This window comes from Limanda limanda, chromosome 6 (assembly GCF_963576545.1).
Source record: "Limanda limanda chromosome 6, fLimLim1.1, whole genome shotgun sequence".
NCBI lineage: Eukaryota > Metazoa > Chordata > Actinopteri > Pleuronectiformes > Pleuronectidae > Limanda > Limanda limanda.
In genome coordinates this window covers 14,569,304-14,580,010 of record NC_083641.1, presented here as the reverse complement: position 1 = coordinate 14,580,010, position 10,707 = coordinate 14,569,304, and the positions used below count along the sequence as shown (strand labels likewise).

Sequence of the window (10,707 nt, the reverse complement as noted above, 5' to 3'; positions counted from 1 at the left end):
TAAGCCTTGATATCAGTGTATTTATTATCAATATAATTACCCGTTTGCTTTCCACGTCTAATATAACCTGTCTAATAAATGCTTTCGGGACAGTGTGTGCATATGTGTCAGCAAAATAGAAGTGGTGATGTTGTCACAGGGGGATAAAGATTACTTTCGATGAGTCACATCTTATAAAACAACAGCAAAACATTTGGTAACATTTGGTAACATGGTACATGTGGGCAGTGCGCAGTAAAACATGATTGCAGGATTGTAACACGCTGATATGGGGATTTCGGGAAGCAAACACACTGGGTATGGTTATCTGATATTTTATGGCTTTGGGGTCTACATGCTGAGACTATAAAACACAAACACACACGCACACGCTAAGCAGTAAAAGAGTGGTGAGCTTGCTTTGACACCAATACATGACCACAATACATCCCTTGCATTATAAGGTTCCGTCTCACTTGAACTCAGAGGCACTTTGCCTTGAACTGTGGAGAGAGCAAAGGTAAGACTGCAGCTGCAGACCAGCAAGCTGTTCAACTGGATAACTCATTTCTCTTATTACATTTCTATACATAAATTAACATGTAATTTGTTGACCCTACTTTTTTTTCAATATAATTTAGAATGACAGATTGATTGTAATAACTACAGTGAATGGAATACATTTAAAGAAAGCATTAAAATCTTGCACGTGTTGCACGAGACGGACGTTTGTTTTTTCATGTGTGTTCAAACATTTGCAGCTCTCAAATGTTTGAATCTTTTTCTCATTTTTTTGAACAGATTGTGACCAAGTTTATTATGTCAATCCTCTACAGTGAATGATCTATTGTAAAATGCAAAGCAGCCTTGACGAGCATAAGTCTATGGAGGGGTTTGAATTCTATTATTTATTTATTCATTCCAACACTGCACTGGTCCATACGTTTTTATGCTAGTCTTAAACATAATTACAGGTGACAAACTGCCTCTTGGGAGAACATTAACTTTTACGGATATGTGTCAAAGTGAAGCTAAGGTATTAAGTAAAAGTTCAAAGGACATATCAGACAATATTTTAAACTGCTTGTACCCATGGAAACGTGACCAGAGCAGCCATAAAGTGCCCAAGACTGGTATTACGAATGTGTCTGTGTGTGTCCATGTGTGTGTCTTTATACATATCAGAATGTCTGTGTGTTGGGAGAAGTAAAACGATATGGTCTTATGGGTGGAAGCTATTTTTAGGGACTTAGCTAAGAAGAGAGAGCGAGGCTAAAAGGGTTTGTGCTGTATGAATCTCTGTGTGTCTCTGTGTGACATTGCATGTTTTCCTGGAGCTTTTCAGTGTTTTTTATGATGTGCAGCTGATTGCGAAAAACACAGGGGGCATGCACCGCTTTGGCTCTGTGTCTCTCTCTTTGCCCTCGCCTGCTCTTCACAGCACATTAAACAGGATGGCTATACGCCTCTCATTCACCCAAATAGACACTCACACATCCACTCACACACATTCCCCTTGTTTTTGTCTCCAAAGAGTACATTGGAGTGACGCTTTACTGCTTGAGTGATTTGATGGGTGCCTCTGCAATAACTACATCTGGCTTGTCAGAGAGTTTTGTCAACTCCTCGTTTCTCTCTTTCAAAATTGTGTTAATTTACTTCTTGGATTTGTATTTTCTCCAAAAGTTATTGCAAGGAAAATGATGTGTGTCTGTCAGATCTGTGATTATTTTCAACATGTATGTGCTTGTGTTAAGATTGGGGGATATGCAAAAAAAAGTATGTAATCGGCCACCATCAGCTAATTATGGAAGAGCTGTGACAACTTGTGACGGGATCTCACTTCACCGCTTTGTGCGCAAATAAATGTGTGTGTGTGTTTGTGTGTGTCTGTGTGGGTATGTGTGTGTGTCCTGCCAATAGGCCTCATTAAGCAGCAGGGTTTGAGACCTTTGAGACCTTGCCTTTAGTAAACTTGGTGTCATTAATGACTGTTAATGATGGTGGCCTTTGTTATCGAGGCGGGTGTCTCCATGGTAAAGTGTGATTTTTGTTTCTTAGATGGCGAAAAAGCATTTCTCAGGTTTGGAGGTGATCCTCATGGTCATGTTCGCACTGATGTCTGTGGCAGCCATCACTCTTATTGTCCTGTTTGCCATCGGAGAACCTGGGAAAACACAAATAACTGGTGAACACAAATATGCAGATATTGTATATGCAATTAACAATCATGCATGACATACAGATATATATATTAAAATCAATCTCAAATAATAGCCACAAAAGCAGATAACACAGACAATGAAATAATAAACAGACTAGTGCCACTTGGTTTTGCCAGGAATCTGCATGTTTTTATCTGTTATATGGAGCACTGACTAATACAGATCAGCGGAAAGGTGGAGAGAAGTGAATGTAATGAATTATTAACTCTTTTTCAAGTACAAATGGGCCCGCTGATGAGTTTGTGTGATGTTGTCATGTAGTCAGTAGGTACAAACAGCCTTGCAGGTATATGGCCCTCGGTTTTAATAATAAAAGGGTTATTACATTCGGGAAACAAAAAATAAGAAGCAGAATTCTTTCACAATTGGCTGGTAACTTTAATACCTTTTATAGCTGTGTCACAATTCCGCCTACTTGGGCCGCCAACTTCGGAGGAAGCGGTCTACCTGGTCCAAGAAGGAGGTGTTCTTCGTGTGCCGTGCAGCCCAGCTAAGGCCAAAACAAAATTAGACGGTCTTGTCTACTGTGCAATGAGATAGGGTTAGATTGGGCCAGGAAGGATCGACCTGTTTAAGCCTGTTTAAGTTTCTCTGGAATGAAATCAGTTTAGTTAGACCGATTGAAGGAGCCTTTAAAATAGGATAGCCTAGTTGCACCGCTGTGATTCAATTAGTTTTCAAATTCAACCTCCGAAGGATGCAGCCCCTGGATTGAGACACAGCTATTGTCTAAAAGATTTATGAATACAAAAGCTCATAAACAGACTGAATACCAGTCATTGAAAAACAGGATTTACACTTACAATTTCTGCATTAGACCTGGTCTAAACTTTTTTGTTGTAGTTCCAGGAAATACAACGGAACCATTCGTTCCTCAGTGTCCAAATATTTCCCAGGCTGAAAGAGTGGACTGTTTCCCAGATGCAGGAGCCTCAAAGGTATGCACGACTTATATTTTGCAATAGTCCATGAACAGAGTGGGAAGCTGGAAATTACCGTCACTAATGGTGCTGTGGATGATGACAATAACATTAATAACAGCAACCCTCCCACTGTTACAGCTGGCATGTGAAAAACGTGGATGTTGCTGGGCCCCCCTGGATGATTCAAATGTTCCCTGGTGTTTCTTCCCAACCAACCACGGATACACAGTCGAGTCAGTTGACCAGTCGAATCCCTACGGTAAATCCCCTTTCTCCGCTCTCTTTCTTGCTACCCTGCTTTCTCACTCATGTGCTAGCTGACCGGTGAAAACATTTGGCATTCAGTTTAGCCTATTTTCTAATTCTATCCACTGCACGTTCCCTCAGTCTGTCCATCCTTTTCACATCATTTTTCCCTCTTCACTCACTTTGCCTTAGGCATAGTTTTCTGTGAAATTTGACATGGATGGCATATCAGAAAACATGATTGACTGTGCGCCATGAAGACTTTTCCATTTTCTGCTTGAGTTCACTGCCCTATGTGAACTTGAATTAGTCCATAAAGGCAAGAGGAGACATTGGACATTTTATATTAAGTCTGAACTACAACATTTCAAGTCACATTAACTATGCAATGTTATGCATGTGTTTGGGGCTTGTTTTGTGTGACAACAGTGGTTAAATTGAAAAATGCATAACTAATTTACAGTGGTTAGATTTTAACCAATACATAAAATACATGAAAGCGTTCCTTCTTTTTTTACAAGTTAAACTGTCTTTAAATATTCTCCATGCATTATTCCGAGGTGTTGCTCAAGGCTACTATGCAAATTACCAACATTTACCTTAGAGGCAGCGGAGCTGTGTAAGCGAACTGCACCCTTTGATCATACTGGTAAATGAACAACCTGGGAATATATCTGTGCTTGAATGGATTCCCATTCCAGTTCATCTGTTGTTAAGTTTAGGACTTTTCTATGGTTGCAGTTCACTCATCATAGATATTTGTTGTGATTAACCATTTGATCCTTCGTATCGTATGACGACCAATTGTGTTTTATCACGATGCCTTAAAATGCAAGATGCAAAATTGAAACACCTACTACTGTAGGATTCTTTTCTGTAATGTGTTTTACATAGAAAGGTAAATATTATACAGAGTTAATCAAACCACACACAGACCTGTCGGCTTATAAACCAGAGGGTTGAGTACTTGACTCAGCACAAAGATCCAAGATCACAGGTCTATAGAAACTTCACGTTCATCACGTTTCATATGCAACCGTTATAAATGAGGCCACAGGTCTTATCAGCCTGAGCGATTAAGAGTGTTCCTCTTCCTGTGTTGTAACCTTTACCCTCATATCATCATTTGTTTGAATTGCAGTGATGAAAGCCCAGCTGAAGAGAATGGCCTCTCCCTCTTTGTTTGGGGATGATATACCAGAGCTGTCATTTCACGCTGAAATGCAGACAAACAATCGACTCAGATTTAAGGTACATGCCGACAGACACCAACTCTCTCACATCAACACATCTATGTTTTGACATCAGAGGAAATTATGGCCCATTCAGTCAAGTCAAATTAATTTTAAAAGCGTTTTTTTAAATCAAAGCGTCTTTAACGCGACTGCCATGAGCAGAAGAGGACAGAAATAGCACAACAAAGTGGGGACACGATCGCAGGGGCCACTCTCACGCTGCCTATACGCCTGTTTCCTTTCCCTCAGATCTATGATGCCCACAAGCAGAGGTTCGAGGTCCCTCATGAGCACGTCAGCAGCCTCAAGAGTACGCTGTCCAGCCCAGTCGAACACACATTGGAGCTCTCCCAGAAACCCTTTGGCCTTACTGTGCGAAGGAAGGAGAACAAGAAAGTGGTGTGAGTGCTCACTGTGCAGTTTTTCCACATGTTTGTGTTGGATGCAGAGGGAGGCTGTGTGAAAAGGATGGTGTCATTACTTGCCATGTGTATGGAGATACTGATAGAATAGAGGGCAAACAATCCGAATCCGTACTGTATTTATTCAAAAATCACATTATATGGATCTATTTATGCCTATTTAAAATATACTGCTTATTGTGTGGGTTCTACAAAACTTTAGCCATTCCTTCCTAGTAGTTGAAACACTACATTTAGCAGGTTGGTGAATATTATGAAGCTGATAATGCAAGCAAGGCTGACCATCCACCATATGAACTGTATAGCTGTGCCTGGTGTCTCATCTGTCAGCGCCCAAGCTTCTCAAACTAAAGTGAGAATTGACAGCTGTCAATACATTAACATTATTTTTGGTTTTTACGTTTGATGCAATTATGTCAGAAATCCTATAAGGTGGTGTGTGTGGCAACCATATAATCACATTCCCGTGCATTATTCCCACATAATGATGTGTGACACCTTCCCTGTGTTCCAAGTTAGTTCACCACGGCAACAGGTAATTGTGTCCAAGTCAATCCACAGCACTCTTGGTGAGCCCTTGGTGACATTGTGGAGATCAATCACTCCTCAGAGCCCACGCTGCTCTGCTGTTCAGAATAAGGATCATTTACAGCGTACAACAAATGTTCCTGCAAAATTCTCTTTCATCGAGAGGACTCCTGTTTCTTCTTAAGGAAGTTGGAAGCCCCAGCTCTTTACAGAGAAACATTTTACTGAGATGTATTTGTTATTCAGATAAACTCGAAATTCTTCTCATGCAGTCTGACCCTGTGATTTCAGTTTTGTCTGCACAGCAGAGTTAAATATCCACATTATATTGAACTTAGTTAGGGAATGATTGCTTTGCCACATGAAAACCTTTGGCTCGTCTCACTGACTTGCATAACTCACCGGTTTGCACGAAGTGCGATTGTTTTCTTTTTCAACACTGCACGACCTTCAACCAGAAGCAGTGAGATGGCCATGAAGATTAGCTGGAGAAGATTATAGGCTGTCTAGAAATCAGAGAGGTCACTTGTTATGTGAATGACAATTATCACTCAGTATTTAGTGGTGTATATTTGATCAAGATTTAAAAAAATCTTGTCAGTCGATATCGATAATTATCAGAAAAAAATTCTCATTCTTAGTTCTTTTTAGTTTAAAGACTGATTTATGCTCCTCGGTGAAGGTTGTGATTTTAAACTCCCTTCTTCTTTAAGAGCACAGAATGACTCAATAAACACTTAATATTGAGCAAAACTAAAGTTTCTACAAATCTAAAGTAGATGCAATATAGATTGCATTTTATTCATCCTCTCTGTGCTTTCACATTGTAGAAGTGTTAAATCAAGATATATTGGAAGTTTGTTATGTTGTTTTTATGAAACCTTTATTGCAATATTGTTTTATAGCAGAGTCCAAAAGTAAAATCTTATCTGCATTTACTGTACACACCATGACTTCAAAGAAAATTTAGTGCTACAGTCTCATTACATCAAATTAATATAAACATGTAAAGTGTTAATTTATTTATAAGCAGAAAATCCCAGCATTGATCTTGTAGTACGACAAATCCACTATATATGGATACATTTGTGCTGCACATGCTTCAGCAGCTGTTTTGTTGTTATCAAGAGCAATAGTTCATTTCCTGTTTTAAGGTTTGATAACCATTTTCATAATCTGTTACTCACAAATAGGATATAATCACTACAACATAAAGTACTCAGATAACAAGTTTTTTATTCTTCATCAGCACAATATATGCTGCAATGGATATTTATTAATCAATTTATCAAAGTTTTATTGATGGAGGGAACAGACATCTGCTCTTTGACCTGTATGCCAGTATGTCCGCCCTGTCCGCTCATACTAAGAAACAGACACGATAACAGTGTTTAAGGGATAGTTCACAGAAAAATGAAAATTCACTCATAATGGCTGAATTCCATATTACTCCTTCTGCCTGCCCCTTAGCTGTTTCCCTCCTTTTTTGTGCATTAGCATGTAGTGGTAGTGTGTCTGAATTATTGTTGGGATGGAGGGGTATAGGGGCAAGTGTTAAAGCTGTACAGCCCTTGAAACCGAGATTTTTCAGACCCACACTACAAACCGAAGGCTACGAACATTTTCCAGAATAACTGGTGAATCATCGGCAAGATGGGAGACCCAAAAATGTAGTATTTTCTCCATTAATAATGATTTTAAAATTAAGATAATGATTGTAATATCTTAGCTTAACTTTGTTTCAATGTATTATGGTCATTTCACAATAACATAAAAAAATAAATTGTTATTGCATGACAATCTCGTATTTTGAGATATATCGCCCCCCCCCCCCCCCCCCCTCTTTGAAGGTACAAGATGCCATTGTTTCAACATGCGTATAGCAGCGAGGCTACTGAACTTAACTGCTCCTCTAATAACAGAGCATCCAGGCTTCCTACAGAGCCCTGCTAGCAGCCTGAAGCAGTGTGCTTTTGATTGATACGGAAAATAATGCAGGGCCTCCAAGCTTTTCAATTTCCATTGGATGAATGAAAAATGTCATAGATTCACCTGCATTAGCAAAGATGTTATTAGGATATTATTGGTTTGTCACTTTTAAAACTGCAAGCAACAGCATTGGTTTACTTAAGATCTTAACAATGTTATTACAATGGCATCCGGCAAAGCGACAACTACTGATGACATTATAGCCTCTTGAAGTGCTGTCCCAATTCGTAGGGGAAGATTTCAACCACTTACCCTTGTGTCTCCATTTCAAGGGGCAAGATAACTCTCGAAGTTTAGGGGTAGGGAGAAGGGGTTAAAATGGGATTGGGGCATTATCTAATCGACAATTGAGTCCACAAGACACTTTCTGAGTTTCAGGGGGGGCCAAGCCCTTTCTTCAAACAGCTGTATGCCCCAGATTAAGTATTTCAAATACCAGTGTATGTTATGTTTTGAAGGCGAGAGAAATGCTACCCAAAGGGTTTATTAGAGCTTGATAGCATGGTCTGTCTCCTCTCGCCTTCTTTTTCTTCTTACTTTTTAACTCCACCACATGTCTGTACACCTCACACACCCCTGTTCACCTCTTTGCTCCCGCTCATCAGTGCATCTTTTGCTTCCCAGTGTTGGTAACCTGTTCTTTTTTTGTTTTTTTTATGAATGCATTCAGGTTTGACACTACGATGGCTCCTCTGGTGTTTGCAGACCAGTACATACAACTGTCTGCTAAGCTTCCATCCCACAATATCTACGGCCTGGGAGAGCATGTGCACCAACAGTATCGCCATGACACAAACTGGAAGACTTGGCCCATCTTCACCAGAGACGCTTTCCCTAATGGGGTGAGGAGTAGTGTTCACTATCAATTTTCAATGATATTGATTCATGAAGACGAGTGTGTGCATTCACATTTATGTCATAAAGACAGAGTATCTGTACCTCTACATGTGCTATTATGCAACTGCTTGTGTGTGCGTGTGTGTGTGTGTGTGTTTGTGTGTCTGTGTGTAGCAAGGTTAGTGGCATATGCATGTTGTGTAAGTGGCATGTTTACACGTGGTCCCTACTTGTGTTTTCTCCTTCCCAAAGGGTTTATAATTGAATGTCTTGTAAGCTGATTAGGCAGCGAAGTCACCCCCTCAGCTTCAATACATCTCCCTCGTCTGACTCGCACTTCTTTCCCTTTATCCTTTCATCCCTCCATCTCTCCACCTTCCCTGCAGGGAACACATAACCTCTACGGACACTATCCTTTTTTCCTCTGTCTGGAAGATGAGAGCGGAAAGTCATTCGGGGTCTTCCTTATGAACAGCAATGCTATGGGTAAAGAACACACACACACACACACACACACACACACACACACACACACACACACACACACACACACACACACACACATTCAAGTGCACCTGTGGAACAATAGACATACACAATTGCATGCAGTGTGCAAGCACAAAAACAATTTTGATGTCCTTGAGAGGTGCAGCTTCTTAAAAGGACATTGGAGAAAGGTGGCAGGAACATGCGGCATTAAAAAGAAGAATGCACGGAAAATTGTAGTATAATACACATAAACACATATACATTCACAGGCCTGCAAATCTTTGGGGAAAAGAGAACCAATTGCAAATGGTTCCAGGGTTTTCATTTAGGCGCCTCTCTTGTAACACAAATGGATCTGCTGTTGCCTCAATCAAAACATTGTGCTGACACATCAAAGAGAATATTGCAAGGCTGCTTTACTTTATGAAGGAGATGACTGAAAGCAATGGGAATGCCTGCTGACATGTTTCTCCTGCTCATGTCTATAGTCTCCCCATACAAAAGCCCTTTTTACCTCTGATGGATTATCTTGACTGATAGGAAGGTGTGTTGATTAAAGTGGGGGTCCAGAATTCCTCTGGAGGATGAAAAAGATGAGAAAACTTCTCAAAGTAGAGGTTTTGATGGTTAACAACTTTATGAGGGGGCATTTGAGGGTTGTTTTCTTTGTGAAGTATAGTCAGAATCAAGTTTGTAGCATCCATTCCTTTGGTGTGTGGTTTGCTTTGTTCAGAGGTGACCTTGCAGCCCGCTCCAGCTGTGACCTATAGGACGATTGGAGGAATCCTTGACTTTTACATTCTCTTTGGGGACACACCAGAACAAGTGGTGCAGGAGTTCGCTGAGGTGAGAAATGAGTTTGTTCATCAAAAAAAGGGGACAAACATGTGGTGCAAGTTTGCTGTTTGTCGTCTTGGAACAGTAGATGCATAAATATGTCCAATCATGCTCTCCAGCTCATCGGCAGGCCCGTCATTCCTCCCTACTGGTCACTGGGTTTCCAGCTTTCTCGGTGGGACTACGGCAACCTGACTGAGGTCAAGAAAACTGTGGAGAGGAACCGTGCTGTGAACCTCCCATATGTAAGCTCCAGTCTGCATACTTGACTTTCTTTAGCTTAGTTTATTTTCTTGGCTGTTTGCAGGAAGTATGTCTGGCAATCTGTGCCCTCATTTAAAACTGCTATCAAGACTATTGCTTTTCCTTTTTCTCACAGTCTTTGGAGAAAAAGTGGAACCATGTTCACATACTTTATCTGTTTTATATTACAATATTAGGCTTTATATTTTATGAATTCCAGGTGTACATGCCCTGACACATATGGTACTTACACACTAAATATCTGAACTCTATTTTTACCAACATTGAGCGTAAAAATCATACCTCAGTTAGATGTGAGTATTGTTGACATTTCAACAGTACTGCTACTCATCCAGATACTGCAGTATACTTTTATATTTTTTTTTTGGTTAATGTTGAAAAGAATATATTTTTTACAGTCATTTTGGGGCTACAGGCAAACTACAGCACAAAAAGTTCTGCATTCATTTTTTTTTTTTTTTATATCAATATTTTTAATTGAGGTAAATCTTTCTCTGGGAATCTCTCTCACACACACACACACACACACACGCACACACGCACACACACCCACACACACACACACACACACACACACACACACACACACACACACACACACACACACACACACACACACACACACACACACAAACACACACACACACAGAGCTGCTCCCTTCCCTTGAACACAGGCTCCGAAAGTAAAATCTTTTTTTAACTCTTCTGTGGCAAGAAAATCTACTCACTTGAT

General features: G+C 40.2%; 1 protein-coding gene across 1 annotated transcript in view; it reads left to right on the top strand.

Moving 5' to 3' along the window:
- The first annotated feature begins 2,040 nt into the window (after nt 1-2,040).
- Nucleotides 2,041-10,707, top strand: part of si (sucrase-isomaltase) — a 68,575-nt gene continuing 59,908 nt past the window's right edge. The window contains exons 1-9 of the mRNA XM_061072760.1: nt 2,041-2,167; nt 3,054-3,142; nt 3,266-3,386; nt 4,515-4,624; nt 4,858-5,009; nt 8,218-8,389; nt 8,771-8,870; nt 9,607-9,719; nt 9,830-9,955. Of these exons, the coding sequence (XP_060928743.1) occupies nt 2,041-2,167; nt 3,054-3,142; nt 3,266-3,386; nt 4,515-4,624; nt 4,858-5,009; nt 8,218-8,389; nt 8,771-8,870; nt 9,607-9,719; nt 9,830-9,955 (1,110 nt within the window). The remainder of the gene's footprint in view (nt 2,168-3,053; nt 3,143-3,265; nt 3,387-4,514; nt 4,625-4,857; nt 5,010-8,217; nt 8,390-8,770; nt 8,871-9,606; nt 9,720-9,829; nt 9,956-10,707) is intronic.